At 39.0% G+C, this 16,204-nt stretch overlaps 1 protein-coding gene across 9 annotated transcripts in view; it reads right to left on the bottom strand.

Moving 5' to 3' along the window:
• Positions 1 to 16,204, bottom strand: part of BEND2 (BEN domain containing 2) — a 36,771-nt gene that overhangs the window by 17,586 nt on the left and 2,981 nt on the right. For 5 of the 9 annotated variants that reach the window (XR_012160297.1, XR_012160296.1, XM_073356280.1 and 2 more), the window contains exons 2-5: positions 11,694 to 11,855; positions 3,925 to 4,079; positions 1,131 to 1,202; positions 854 to 928 (exon numbers count right to left, since the gene is read on the bottom strand). Coding sequence is in view for 7 of the 9 variants with exons in the window: in XM_073356280.1 (XP_073212381.1) it covers positions 854 to 928; positions 1,131 to 1,202; positions 3,925 to 4,079; positions 11,694 to 11,855 (464 nt within the window). In the remaining 2 variants the exon portion in view is untranslated. Of the gene's footprint in view, positions 1 to 853; positions 929 to 1,130; positions 1,203 to 3,924; positions 4,080 to 7,846; positions 8,047 to 11,693; positions 11,856 to 16,204 lie in introns of those variants that run through there. The other 4 variants (XM_073356324.1, XM_073356334.1, XM_073356296.1 and 1 more) reach the window with 4 other exon arrangements.

Here is a 16,204-nt window from a genome sequence, read left to right as displayed (position 1 = left end):
GAGAAAGAAATTTTTAAAAAGAATAGAAAATGCGGCTATAAAACCAAATTTGAAAAATAAAATTAACTAGATTTGAAGTTGATGCTATTGCTTTAGTAACAATAGCCCTGCATAAATTGAGACTCCAAAGCACCATGAAATGCCTCAGCATAATAAGGTGCAATAAAAGCTTAAATTGTTGTGTATTAAAAGCAATGTACAATGGCCTAATCATGCAGCCCTGGTGCAAGCAGTAAGGCATACATGACATTAATTAACATTTAGCTGTAAATCACTCCAGAAGGAGATGCTCCCTAAAGGACAGAGGGCCAACCCATTACTTTAAGGAGTAGCCCTACTATAACTGGTCACCTGTATGAGTAAGATATTCATTTAGTTTTAACTTCACTGGTGCAGTTATTCAGCTTGCCAGTTACTACTTCAGATAACATAAGCAATAAATTCTCCTAATTCAGCCTGAATAACAAGATTCTGAATAAGGTAATATTCTAAAAGCAAACATCAGATGCCTTCAAAATCTATATGCCAAACATTTCCCATTACCTTGCAATTCCTTGAAGTAAATCAATGGACTCTGTATTACATATGTTGTATTACTACTGACCTTTGGAGACACTCTCAGGTTAATTACATTGTAAAAGGCTCAGTGGCTGCATATAAAAAAGTCAATCAAAAATAAGCAAAATGCATTTACAGTTAAGTCAAGTGAAGTTTATAGAAATGAACAACTGGGTGCAATAGAGTTGCAAATTGCTGTTATAGTGGCACATATACAGGGATAGAAACAGGACATAATTTTGCCTTGTTTTTTTGCAGAGGTTTATAAACTATTTCGAAGATAAAAATGAGGTACCTGACAATAGTTGAGGACTTCCATAAGGGTTTTCTGCTGATCTCCTGTGTAGGATGCTTCAGAGACAACACTTCCCTGTTTCATTTCAAAATAAAGAAGCTAAGCTGAAACTTAAAATCATAATGCTTTGCAGCCAGAAACATATAGAGAAACACCGAGCTTTAGGATCTCATATCATGTTAAAAAAACAAACAAAACTGTTTTTGTAATGAACCCCCAAAGCAACAGTCATTACCAACAAAAAAAGCAATAAAAAAAAATAAAAAAAAAGACTTACACATTCATAATCTGGTTCATATTCATAAATAACGCTTCCACCATCTTCATATTCTGTTTCCCTGGATCTTATCTGGAAAAAAAATATTTGGAAACATGTAAAATTAGGAGCAATCACAGAATACAAGGCATAAAACAGTCTAGATGAGGGATTCTCAATCTTTTCTTTCTGAGGCCCCCCCAATATGCTATAAAAACTCCACGACCCAGCTATGCCACAGCTATATGCTTTTCTGCATATAAAAATTTGGGCCAGCGTTAGGGGGTAGCAAGAAGGCAATAGCCCAGTGCCCCATGCCACAGGGGGCCCTGTAAAACTAAATTGCTCAGGATTCAGCTTCTGCCTAGGGTCAGAGCGAGTGGGGCTTAGAGCCCCAGGCTTCAGCACCATGCAACGGGGCTTCGGCTTTCTGCCCTGGGCCCAAGCAAGTGTAATGCTGGCCCTGCTTGGCAGATCCCCTGAAACCGGCTGGCGGCCCCCCAGGGGCTCCCAGACCCCTGCTTGAGAACCACTGGTCTAGATGACCTATATATTTTTCTGGAACCCAAGGCACTGGCTTCATATATTAAGTATAGCAACTAATGAGGAGGATGTTTTCAAACACCGCAGATTAATATAGATTTGTTCTAGTATTAGTCACATTGTAACTGTGACATAAGTTTTCAAGTCAGTTTTCCTTTACAGGGATTACAAATATATATACATATCCATGTACATTTTACTGACACTTGAGTTTATTAATAAGTAAAGAAACAAAATCCACATTTTTCACATCTTGTAAGGTTTACTTGCTGCATGTCTCTCAGCAAGGACAAAGCTACCCAATTTCACTTTTGTTTGTAGTCAGTTACTAGTCAATATCACTTTCAATTACTCATGTACTAAAACAATGGAGAAGTGTTTAGGCTGCAGGGAATGGTTATTTAAAAAATTCACTGCAATTTAAAAAAAAAACAAAAAAAACAAACCTGAAATCTTTCCACTGACTGTTTCACAAAAAACTTATTTTTTTACAACTAAGGCCTTGCCACTATGTAAACAGATTTAACTTATATCAGTTTTGAAACAGATTTAGTTAGAACCAGTGCAAAACCATGTTAGATGTTCTTATTTTGGTATCTCTTAAAACTGTTCTTATCTCAATTTAAATAGTTCTGATCAATTTAGTGAATTATTTGTATTTTGGTAAACCCTAGAAGCCAGGGCCCCATTGTGCTAGACAATGTACAAACATCTGTCAGGTTTAATATCAATTTAAGAATGTCTGCAAAGCCTTTTGTAATGGTTTAAATGAGTCAATTTAAAAGTCAAACATTTGTTTAAATCAGTGCAACTTTGCTTGCAGACAAGTCTTTATATGTTGGGGTAAACCTGATCTGACACTGGGTGTCCTTGTACTCCTGAAACATTAACGTTCTTTGGCATGGCTCTTGGAGCAGTCACTATTGCTATGCAAGGATGTGGCTGGAGAGTTAAAGGGTGGCCTTTCCCATAGGAATGTAGGGCTCCATGAATGTTTTCAGAACAGAATGCTACTTACGATAGCTAGGAGCAGGCTCTAGGTTATGTGATGCTAAAGTGGATGTAAAAAGTTAAAAATAAAGATCTTTTGTTTAGCACAAGCTCTTCTTTCATTAATGTGAAGAACAAAACAGCCAGGGCCTGGTCTCTTCTTCAGGAAAGACCATTTTAAGTAAAATAGCAGACACAACAAAACATACAGGTAACAAAAGAGCCCATGGGAAGTGCCTCTTTAGAAGCTAGGGGAAAGAGGTATGTGTACACTGTTATTAAAAACCTGTGGCTGGCCCATACCAACTGACTTGGGCTCTAGGACTCTGTGAGGTGGAAGGATCCCAGGGCTTAGGCTGTAGCCTAAGCCTGAACACCTACCCTGCAATTAAACAGCCCTGCAGCCTGAGCCCTTTGAGCCCAAATCAGCTGGCACAGGCCAGCTGCCAGTTTTTAATTGCAGTGTACACATGCCCATAGTGTCCCTTGTTATATGAAAATTTCCTGTAGACAGGAATCAACAGTGCCACCCGGTGGAGAAAGAGACTTAAAAAATTAAAATAAAGATGCTCATTTTACATGTAAGATGTGAGAAGCCCTTCTTGTCCAGCATAAACTATTTTGCATTTGATTTTTTTTTTAATTACACCAAATTTCTGTCACACTACTCAAATGAAAAACTATATAATGTGTAATATTGGCAGAGTTCAAATATAATCTGGCGCCCTGTTTTAGTACTGACAAGACCACTTTGTTGATATTTAAAATGTAAACTTTTTTTTTTATGTTCTTCAGCTGGCCATTAAAGTATAGCTCTGTGCTATGAGCCAAGTTCTGCCCACAGATATGCATCAATGTGCGAGATGCATGGTCTATTTTTGGACATAGTTTGCCCAATAATTTGCCCATCAGTAACAGGTAAGGAACGATGATTGGTATCATTCCATCTCGAAACCTGTGGGAAAGGAAGGAAGCGTCCCTAATGTATCCTACTTTTTAGAAGAATATGAGTTTGCATGTCAAAGGTTTGCTTGCAGGACCAATCCTTAGAGTGTCAGCTTTTCAGGAAAGGAGCGGTCTCTTCCTCTGCGCATGTACAATGCCTACCAATATGGGGCTCCAACCCTTATAAAAGCTTCTTGACACTACCGTAATACAAACAATAATAATCCACAAAAGGGGGAAGTATATAAGACAATTCTCTCACATGAGAACTGGAATTGCTAATAGCAGTGCAATTTGCCTGACAAAGCAGAGCAAGCGTTTGTTTAGATACACATACCATGCTATTTCTCACCAGAGAGGGGGTAAGTCGTCGTCTTTTATGCAAAAAAACATACTCCATTTCTTCTGGGTTCTGACCATCTCTCTGCACACCTGCAGAATGGCTCATCTGTGACACCACTGGCTCACTCAGTACTGACAAACCTTCCCCTCCTACAAAAGCCAAAGTTAAAAGAAAGCATGTTAGAAAACTTCTCCCACTGAATTGACATGAACTGTTTCAGGGAAATTCTATGGCCTGTATTATACAGGAGGTCAGACTAGATTATCACAATGGTCCCTTTTGGCCTTGGAATCTATGAATTAGACATCTGTCATGAAAAGCAAGAACAATAGCTTATTTTTAAAACTGCAGCATCCTGGCCATTTAAGGTTAATTACTATCTAACTACGTATCAAGCACTAAATTATTTGCTCATTTTATCCTCTAATTAACTTTTATTAAACTTTATTCTTTCCAATTCCTCCTCAAAATGCATTTCATTTGCCATACTTTCCATTGTTGACTTTCACTCCTGAGTACCTACGCCTCTTCTTGCCTTATCTCATTCTTCATTTAAAACCCTCCCCACAACAAAAACCTAGGAATCAGAATTTAAATGCATTGTTCACAACGCGATACAGAACTCACCGTTATTTGTATTTTCTTTACCCTCATCTTTCCCTTCCCTAAGTATTCACTCTGTTTATCACCTTCAATTTTTGAGCGTGTTTATCTCTGTGAAGAGCCGTGTGAAGAAAAAGGTCTGGTCCTAATCCCTGCCCCAAAAAGTTGATGATCTAGAGCAAACTAACTGATGTTGTTTGATAAACATTTAACAGCAAAACTGTACATCTGCAAACAAATGCTTGACATTGGCCAACTTCTATTTTAATACTTTTGTAACTTTTACATGACTGAATTAAGTTTGCCTGCAATTGATAGAAAAAAAAAAGTTACTGCTTCTTGAAGGAGAATCATATGCCAGATTTTATCCTAAACTTTACAACCAAGTTAGAGGGCCAGATCTTCAGCCCATCTCAAGTCTCCTTTGAACTGGCACAAAGGGAATTAAAAATAGGGACAGGAAAGGAAGGGCTAACAGGTGATGTGATCCTGGCTGGCAGCGTTGCTCCTTGAGAGCTGCTATCTGCCAGTGCAAGTCCCCTTGTTATCTTGTGCTTCCTCATTGGTTTTTTTCGTATTTCATCTACTAGCGCTCATCTTATACTTATCAGAGGGGTAGCCGTGTTAGTCTGTATCCACAAGAACAACAAGGAGCCCAGTGGTACCTTAAAGACTAACAGATTTATTTGGGCATAAGCTTTTGTGGGTAAAAAAACCCACTTCTTCAGATGCATGGAGTGAAAATTACAGATACAGACATAAATATACTGGCACATGAAGAGAAGGGAGTTACCTTACAAGTGGAGAACAGTGTTGACCAACACTTAGGCTGTAAGCTGTTTGGGACAAGGACTCTTTTTTTGTTATGCATTTGTACAGGGCCTAGAGGAATGGGGCGGCCCTGATCTCCCGTTGCGATTCCTAGCTTCTATTGATTTACAAACAAATAATTATTAATATACATGAGGCTCTTTCAACTTGCAACATGATTGGGGGTGAAACGGAGAAAAGAGTGTAAAGTCACCTATGTTCTCACCTCAAAGATGCACCATATGCTGCTTGAGGCCACTTGGGGATCTAGCCCATAAAGTCCAGAAACACAGTTTAAACTAGTATGGATGACTTGCAACACAGACAATGCAAAAGACTGCTCGTCTCTCTCTCTCGCTCACACACACACCCCCACCCTCTCCTGCTCTGCACTGACTCAGCAAATCATAGGCCTAATCAATTTCACCTCTCAGGCAGTGGGAATGTCTCTCACCTCTTCATTCTGACCTTACTACTTCCCCTCTAGCAACCTAAGGTCCCACAAATCATAAGAAATTCCTGTATGATGGAAGTTCTGTCATGTCTCTAACTACATCGTCAAAAACAATGACACTACAATTACATACAAATTCTATGCTACAGTTGCAAAGTCAAGCACTGAGAAGGTATGACATGCCAGTTTAAGACTGTCCATAAACATTTTTGGAAACTTTGCAGCAACCCTTTAGCAAATTCTACTGAGCATCTGCAAATGGCAATTTCCAATGGCTTGGAACTCTGGCAAATCTTCATGGATTTTCATAGGGAAAGCGAAAGGCATATCTCAGCCTCCAAGCCTATTCTCCTGCCAAAATTTCCAGTTCCTACCTCAAACCCTAAAAGTAGAAGAACTCTTCAAAGAAAAAGCTCTTAAAAGAAACAGCTGGAGGCAAAAACATTAGCAGAATTACTTATTTCTGCCTAATTTTATTATTTGTATTACTGTAGCACCGAGAGCCAGTCTGGACCAGGACCCCATTGTGCTAGGTGCTGTAAAAAAAGATGGTCTCTGCCACAAAGATCTTACAATCTAAGTATAAGACATGAGGTGACAGATAGATAGATACAGACAAACTGATGGGGGAGTACAAGGAAACAATGAGACAATACTGGTTAGCATGACAGGCAGTGGTCTCAGCACACCAGCGGCCTAACCATTGCCAATCTTTTTGCAGACATTATGGCAAAAAAAAATTTTAAGAAGGTATTTTATGGAGAACAATGAAGTGGCTTTGCAGATGTTTATAGGGAGCTGCTCCCAAGCATGAGGAGCAGCATGGAAGAAAGAAACTTGTTGAAAAATGTAACAAGTGGACAATAGACACTGGCAGCATTGGCCAATCTGAGACAGAAGTCAACATCTTGATAGTGAATGAGAGATGATAGTTAGAGACAGGATAGGACATGAACGGCTTTGTAGGTGCAAACAGAGCATAGCACAATGGGGCAGCCCTGATCTCCCATTGCAATCCCTAGCTTCTATTGATTTACAAGCAACAATTTATGCTTGATGCAATAAAAAAAAAGGGGAGCCAGTGGAGGGATACGAAGATAGGAGTGATGTGGTCAAAGTGATGGATTAGGAGAATTCTCTTTGTAGCAGCAGTCTGAATGGATACTAAAGGGGCAAAACTGCATTTGTCAAAGTCAGAGAGAAAGACATTGCAGTAATTGACAAGTGAGATGATGAGAGTTTTAGCGGTGTGAAGGGATATCAAAGGTCATATTTTAAAGATGTTATGCAGAAAAAAACCCCAATATCTAGACATAGCCTGGATGCGAGAAAGGTCCAAGATGGAGATAACAGCTAGGTTACAGGCCTGAATGACAGGCAGGACTGTGGTGTTGTCCACAATGATCAAGAAAGGAGGGGATGGGGAAACGGGGGGTATGATTAAGAACTCTGGTTTAGCCATGTTGAACTTGAGCTGATACCTAGATATCCTCAAAGAGGTTCAGAGATAGACAGACGGACACTTCAGTTTGGACAGAAGACAGGTCTGGAGTGGAGAGGTAGATCTGAGAGTTGTCAGGGTGGAGATGGTAGCTGAATTTGCGGATGAGATTACTCAGAGATAAGGCATAGTACAAGAAGAGAAGGGGACCAAGGACACAGCCCCATGGACTCCCAGAAAATAACTTCATTCTTGAAAATTGCTGAAGCACTTTTCCTGAAACTTTTATTAAAAAGTTATCAGCTTAATCCAGAAAACAAACATGGACAATTTCAGTCCAAATGGTTAAGTCTGGAAAAGTTATTTTGATGCTGACAGACCAGATGTCAGCTCATGACAAAAGCCCAGGGCCTCAGTGAACAATGACAAACCCATAGCCGGAAACCAGTCCGACTTAAATAGACATTGGTGTTATAAGAATGTGTTTAGACTTTATGGAATGCTTGTAGGATGCTACATGTATTAATCCTACATATACTATCTGTATCTCATGGTATAAAGTTATATTGAGTGTTTGTGTTGTAAACCTCTGTAATTGTGTAACTCACCAAACAAGAAAAGCAGCATTAATGAAGGTAAAGTGCTCGTCCTGCAAACAAGATGGCCCAATGAAGGCAAATGAAACATTGTGTAGCATCAAAGGACAGAGACCTTCTTGACTGCATTCCTCACTCCCTGCAGGAAGGGAAGGCGTGTGCATGAACTCATCCCATCAGCTTGGATTCTGGAGTGAAGGGGATAAAAATGCCTGACAAGGAGAAACTGGGTGTCTTTATGCGGTCTGGACTCTAGGAGGCAAAGATTCCTAAACACAAGGAGGAGATCCCCATGATGCTTAGCTTGGGTCACCCCTAGAGGACATATAGAGCTGCTTATTATAGAAGCTTATATTACCTTTTTAAATCTAAGACTGTAACTCATTTGTGCGTATGCTTCCTGTTTTAACTTTGTAAATAACTTTATTTCTTTTCTTACTTAATAAATCTTTGGTTAGTTTATTACAGGATTGGCTACAGGCATTGTCTTTGATTTGAGATCTGAGTACAATCGACCTAAGGTGACTGGTCCTTTGGGACTGGAGTAACCTGAATATTGCTGTGATTTTTGGTGTAAAGTGACCATCTACCATATAGTCCAGCTTGCCTGGATGGCAAGATATACTGGAATGCCCAAGGGGACTGTCTGTGACTTGATGTTAAGACTGTTACAGTACTTTAGGAGTTCACACTTGTTACTGGATTGGTGAAATATAATTATAGAAAATACAACCAGTTTGGGGATTCTGCCCTTCTTTTTGACAGTCTGCCCTGAGGCTGGCGCTCTCAGCTGTGAGCCACTCAAGACAACATGACAGTTAACAGCTGAAAACAGGGGCTTTTAATTGTAAGTGCTGGACATCCTCAAATGGAATAGCTGCCAACTTTTACTTACTATGACAGCAGTCTTTAAAATTCCTTACTTGCCTGCTATTTAAAAACACCCACCACCAACCCACCATTTGGGGGGGGGGGCACGCTGACAAAATGATCATCATGCTCCCTCTGCTGATTCTGAAATAATAGTTAAATTATCCTCCGAGACTTGGGCTGACATCCATCTGTCACTGCTGGTTCACAAACAGATGACCTGGCATGTTTGTTCTGCTGTATTAGAAAACAAAAACAAACAAAATACCCCTCACTATAGCTGGGGAGAGATGAGGAAAAGAAGGGATAGGGAATATCAATGTGTTTTCAAGTGGAAATCTACAAAAACCAAGAGTAAACTTTACTGTCAAGCAGAAAACAATAGAAAAAAACAGTGTCAGTGTTATGAAAACATGGGAGATGACTTGGATCCACTGAAGAGACATCCTGACTATAATCACTTTATTGTGTTTAGGACCCTTTTATGCAATGCTTGTTTTGTCCATTTCCCAGGCATGGATGGTAATTTTGCTTTTTTAAAAATGTTTTGCTGAATACACTAAACCAGTGATACTCAGACTGAGGCTCGCGAGCCGCAAGTGGCTCTTTAATGTGCCTCCTACAGCTCTTTGCTGCACATGATATTAAAACACTGTGTGATTTAATTACTAACCAAGATGTTTTTACTATGTTATTAACCAATTGTAGTTGATAAAATAATAATACTTGGTCATTTTGCTGTGAGAATAATATACATAAAAAACTAAATATTTCCTGTCATACTGTTTAAATATGAATATATAGTCCTATAGTAAATTAAACCGTGAATTTACACTGCTGTGGCTCTTTTGGGTTAATGAGGTTCCTGAACCACTGAGGTCTGAGTATCACTGATCTAGACTAACTATGACAAACTAAATACATTGGGACATGGGATGTCACACAGTAACATGGGAAAGTTAAATCATCAGTATTCTGTGACCTCTCTGGATGCCTCACAATAAAGTCACAAGATAACTTTAATACTCAGATACTTCTCATGACTTGGAGTAAGTAATACAAAATGCTATTCCTTTCAGTTAACACCACTTCTGAAAGCTTTTCTTGATATCATAGACTCTGTCTACATGAGCATTATCTAGAAGCATGTCTTGTTGCAGTGGCTTTATTATTACTTGTGCTATACGTCCCATCTAAACTATGCTTTTGATGGACCTTATTTATTCATGATAGGACTTGACACCCTCCAGTTTTGCAGTTTGGATGGTTCTGACCCTGAGCTGTACTACTGCCTTGGTCTTTACAGGAGTCGTAGCACAGCACGGCTTCATCTAGAACGCACAACTGAATTGTGTCAGGGATGACCTGATTACACGAGGGAACTCTTATTATGGTAATTGCTACAGTGAAACTGAGATAATAGATTAGACTGGTCAGGAAAACCCAGGTTAGAACCTTTGTCTCAGGAACCATATTTACACGAGGTTGTGACTAACCGTGTTTCTCTGCTATAGCTTATAGCATGTATCAGAGGTATGAGGGGACTGACTGGACACAGATAGGATCTGCTTCCTTGTTAGAAAATACTAAGCTGTTATAGAATGATGGGACTCTTCCTGTAGATGTTTGTTTTTCATTTCTCTCGCTAATCTCATTTAGTGTTTACTTTGATGCTAGTGGTAATGGTTGCACTGTTTTCTTCTATTCCCCATCTGTTTGTAGCTACCAGTTGTGTCCTGTCAGATACTTAAAACGTAACCTCTTTGGAAAAGGGTCTGTCTTTTCATGATATGTCTGCACCTTTCAGGTCGGAAAGGAGGATTGTGCTAAGGGAAAAGGAGGATCCATGCACATGTATGGCCCGAACTTCTATGGGGGCAATGGTATTGTTGGTGCTCAGGTACTATGATGCAGTGTGCAAATGTCTAGCATTTTAAAATCAAATTAAATCTCACTTAGAGAGGTTCTGTGCCAGCGTCACCTTTCTTGCTGTGGGCCTGCCTGCAGCAATCACTGCTGTACGTGGCCATAGTCTAAATTGGTTTCCACTTAATCCTTTCCAAGCCAAAACATATAGCTGAATCTAACAGATTAAACTACTGATATTAGTTAATGTTATGTGAAAACTAGAGTTAAGATTTGATTCCTGTTACAATCTAATGGAAATGAGTTAACAGCCTTTGTAGCTATACTCTTCATATATACTCTTCTTCGGGGGGAGGGATAGCTCAGTGGTTTGAGCATTGGCCTGCTAAACCCACGGTTTAGAGTTCAATCCTTGAGGGGGGCATTTAGGGATCTGGGGCAAAAATTGAGGATTGGTCCTGCTTTGAGCAGGGGGTTGGACAAGATGATCTCCTGAGGTCCCTTCCAACTCTGATATTCTATGATTCTATAAATTAACTGCCTAAACACATATACTACCTTCATTGGCATCTTGTATCCAATAGTAAGCAAGCAAAGTTTCTCAAAACTACAACCCAATTCTCCCCCAGACAGAGTTCAAAACATTAAAGGGTACCTACAGTCGGCAACACCCCAACGTAAATGACAAATTTACTAGAATAGTGCATAAAAGAATTTTCATTGTATCCCAATTAATTTAGCTAAATGCCACACCTACTGGGCAGCCAGATTTCTCTGGTCTTGTTTTTTCCCCTCCAAATTACATACTAATCTTCTTACAACAGATTCTATTTTAAATAATGAATTCCTATGTATATGTGAGAAAAACAATTCTTAAACCTTATTATTGAGATCACCACTAACAGGGAACATCCTTAAGGGGAAACAGATTCTAAAGTTACTTGTTTTAAACTATACTATCAAAACTATCAGCTATTAATAAGTAGCTTTTTAAAGGTTATAGAGTCACAGACAGAAGAGAAAAAGTAATGGGGAATATAGTGTTAAAGATACAATGACTGAGCACTCTGCCAGAAGGATGGGCCATGGGCATTAACTCCCAGAAGAAATTAAGTGTATTTACCATATGTAAGTTGAGTCATGTAGTGATCATCACGGTTTACTTGAGCATTTTGTTCCACTGACACGCAGCCTTGTGTGGACAGTCCATTTTCTGCATCTTCTATTTCAGAATTTTGAATGATCACAGCTTCAACATCATCCTCAACTCTCACAGAAACATAATCTAAAAGCATGTACAGAAAGAAAGAAGTCTGGACACCATTCTGTATACCATTCTAATGGCAGTAGCATATTCACCACACCTAGTACTACCCACTTATTTGCACTGTACAATAGCTTAGCTACAATTAAACTGAAATTTGAGTGTTTAAGATTTAAGTCATCTTCCAAGACATGCATTGTGCTTCTAAGTGATATTAACAAGGGAGAAGGTTACAAAGCACGTTGGGTGAGATTTTAAAAAGCACTTGGCATCGGCCTAACTGTTTCTACAGACTACGAACTGTTAGGCCCATGAGCACTTGTGAAAATCTCACCCTTTATGTTTAAATACTCAGTGGCACTGAAATTGGAGAACCATTGAGAAAACAGAATTACCAAGAGCTATCAAAGTACATCAGTTCACAATTCCATACTTAGTTGTTATATTATGGTAGCATTTGAGCCCAAACAGGAATGAGGTCCCAATACGAGAGACACTGCAAATATACAGAAAGACAAAGGCCCTGTCCCGAAACGCTTACAGTCTAACTGTAACATGCCAAATGTTGACACAACCACAGTAAATGCTCTGGGTTCAAAATATTTGCCCTGCAGTTAAGTCCAGCATTTCCTTTATTTTGAAAAAACATTTTTTTTAAAAAAGTACATGCAATATAATAATGTTAAAGGAACAATAAGACTATAAGGTCAAGCACTGAAAAGTTAGGAAGAGTCAGAATTCAGGCTGCCTGTGCAAATATAACTTAGCCTCCTGGTGCATATGTATTATGATACTATCTTTAGCTGCATGCTATTTTTCCAGAGGACCCCTACCTAATTCAGTGAATAACATGGACTGTGCTCTGGGTATGAATCTGCCATCTTTCCTCTTTGCTCCTATCCAATCCCCACACTCAGTTTTCTGATCAGACCAAAAATGGGATACAGAGCCTTTTCCCACCAGGTCTTTAAAAAGCTCTTCAGTAACACAGTTTGAGCCTATTTACTCAGGCAAGACCAGATCATATTATAGCAGTGTTTGGGCACTATCACATTATGACACATTGACTCAGCATGTTAAAGGTCCTCTCAGAGAGGTACTTAAGCACATGAGTAATACCACAAGAATAAATGGGATTACAGCTATGCTTAAACTTAGGCACTGGCTTAAGAGGCTGGCTGAACTGAGGCATTATATATATATATATATATATATATATATATATATATATATATATATATATATATAAAATGTGTGTTATGATGAATATATATATAAACAAACGGGTGGCCAAACTGTTGCTCCCAAGCCACATGTGGCTCTTTAACAGTTGAAGTGCAGCTCTCAAAACCGCCTCCACACATCCCCATTCTCCACCTACCAGACTTGGGACCTCTGCCTTGCAGTGGGTTGATGAGCTGGGGGCTTCTGCACAGAGGGGAGGAGGGTCTCAGGGCTTCAAACCCACAGGGTGCACCTGCTGGGGCTTCAGCAGGAGCAGGGCTGAAACCCCAAGCCCTGGCAAGCATCTCCCGAGGTGCTAAAGCCCTGACTCCTGGCAAGTGTACCCCGGCTCTCAAAGTTCTGAATATTGTCATATGCAGTTCGGCAGGCCAGTAAGTTTGGCCACCCTGATATATAAAATAATGAATTGTCAGCAGCTCAGACAGGTAAGTCTGATCTAACTGATATAGCCTTTATTTTAAAACTTGTATAATTCCAAAACAAACAAGAAGTTGCTATCTTGCTTGACTGTTGATGCCAACAAAATAATTATTCCTCAGCAGACAGATGCATAAGAGAGGCTGGAAACCTTCACAACTGTTTTAAAAAATATTTATTTGAATTGTGTGTTAAAAACAGTTTCATATGAAACTATATCTTTCCCAATAAACTGACTTATTTAAAAAAACAACTGTGGAAGTTTGCAGACATCTGCAGATCAGCCCTTCCTGTCTCTCAATTTCTGTCAACAATTTGGACTTCTTGCTGGAAAGTAGCAGTAAAATGCAGCATTCAATGAGACATCAGAACCATTCAGTTATGAGGAACCTAAAACAATGACAAGTATTTCCAGAAAAAGGAAGCATATTTTGAATATTCAGTATAGTCTGCCACTATAATCTCACTATTTTTACTAAAGTGTCCATTTAGCTGATCACAGCAGTTTTAGTTCAAAGGGAAGAATTGATAAAGGAACAAACCCCTTTGCGATTTTAGAGGGAATTACTATTTCTGCTGCTTTTGGCATTCTCGGAGATGTTTAATAAAAAACAAACTCAAGTGTCATTAACACTCCTGATCTGTTATTTGAACCATGAATGCTTACCAGTAATGAAATGCTCGCTGAGAAATGCTAACTGATAGCAGCAAAGATCTAATGGTAAAGACTGGTGGCCCATGGAGTTCATGAGTAATGGAAGAGACCTGGCAACTGGGTAACGTACTACTAGCAATTGCTGCAGGGAGGAAGGGGAGTTGAGGATCCAGAAAATCAGTACCATTTTTTAATTTAGGCTTGTGGTGTAAAATGCATAAATGGAGATAGACTTGATTAAACGGCAATGTCATCTAATACTAGAGAGTTTTTTAAAAGTAAAGCGTAGTATTAATTAAATACTGGATATGCCCTCTATCGGGGGCACACTGTCCTACACCAGCAGAAGAAATGAACCTCATCATTTAATAGATCACTTCTAATTTTAAGTTTCAGAGTAACAGCCGTGTTAGTCTGTATTCGCAAAAAGAAAAGGAGTACTTGTGGCACCTTAGAGACTAACCAATCTTCACAATGTGTATGATAATCAAGGTGGGCCATTTCCTGCACAAATTTGAGAGAGTTGTCACTTTGGATGGGCTATTACCAGCAGGAGAGTGAGTGTGTGTGTGTGGGGGGGGGGGGGGGCGGCGGCGGAGGGTGAGAAAACCTGGATTTGTGCTGGAAATGGCCCAACTTGATGATCACTTTAGATAAGCTATTACCAGCAGGACAGTGGGGTGGGAGGAGGTATTGTTTCATGGTCTCTGTGTGTATATAATGTCTTCTGCAGCTTCCACGGTATGCATCCGATGAAGTGAGCTATAGCTCACGAAAGCTCATGCTCAAATAAATTGGTTAGTCTCTAAGGTGCCACAAGTACTCCTTTTCTTTTTTCTAATTTTAAGTATCACAGTCATACAGTCTAAAAGAAAAATGTTTCACCTATTCAGGTTAAGATATCCACGCCTTCAAAACCTTAGTACAAAATAACATTTCAGATAAATATTTACTCACAGCAGTATCTATAAAAACAACTTCTCTTTATAAATGTCTGTGCTCTTAAAAATGAGAAATCAATAGCACACAGCAGACAAATGCCATGTAACATGTAACACAGAAACTAGAATTAAGCCACCAAAATCTTTTTAATTTGTGCTGCAAACCAAGATTTTAATCCAAATTCCTTGGAATAATGGCTAGAGCATTAACTGACTATGTTAAATCCGCAATCAACATAAGAATGGTCATACTGGGTCAGAGCAATGGTCCATCTAGCCCAGTGGCCAATGCCAGGTGCTTCAGAGGGAATGAATAGAACAGATAAGCATCAAGTGATAAAAAAAAAAAATTACAGAGATATTTGTAAGTTTCCAGTAACTCTTTCATGGAAACAAAAAAAATCATAATTAAGAAAAATAGTGTCAACTATTCTTCAGGATTTGCGTTGTACCTTTTCAAGGGAAAAATTACTTTCACCGTAAAATGAAAAAAAAAGCCATACTGGTTCTTGGCTGCGTCATAAATTAAATAAATGTATTTAGTACTACTTCTTTAAATCATTTAACCAGTCATTCCAATGAATTAATAGGCTAACAAAGTTCTGCCTGGAAATGTAACAAGGAGTAAATGTATGTCCAAAGAAAGCTTCAATCATTTAACTCTTTTCTTGTTCAGAATCAATACATACCCTGGGTTATGCTGTTTAGAAGATAGCCAGTTATTTTCAGTAAAGCAGCAGGATACTATATGCTGTATGGCCCTATGGGATATACAAGTGCACCTCATACTTTGTACATTCAGAGCACAGGAAGATTATTATAGACACAGCAGAGCTACACACTAATTAAGACATTCTGTGCCACGTTTTTGTCAGTTTTAACAACATTTTATGGTAATTATTTTAGTTATTTCAGCATTTTTCAGTACACTATTTATGAGGAACTCTAGTTTGCCTTTGCACAGAACCATCAGAATCTCTGCATGAAAGTTAAAAGCATTTAAAAATGCAGGGCGGCTGCTTCATGACGACTTATATACAGATAAAACTGTTCGTCTGACTGCATCAGTAAGATGTACCACAAATTTTAATATCTTAAGCTATAGCCTATAT

Source organism: Lepidochelys kempii, chromosome 1 (assembly GCF_965140265.1).
Source record: "Lepidochelys kempii isolate rLepKem1 chromosome 1, rLepKem1.hap2, whole genome shotgun sequence".
Taxonomy (NCBI): domain Eukaryota; kingdom Metazoa; phylum Chordata; order Testudines; family Cheloniidae; genus Lepidochelys; species Lepidochelys kempii.
Note: the sequence above shows the minus strand (reverse complement) of the source record. Positions and strands in the feature narration are given on the sequence as shown.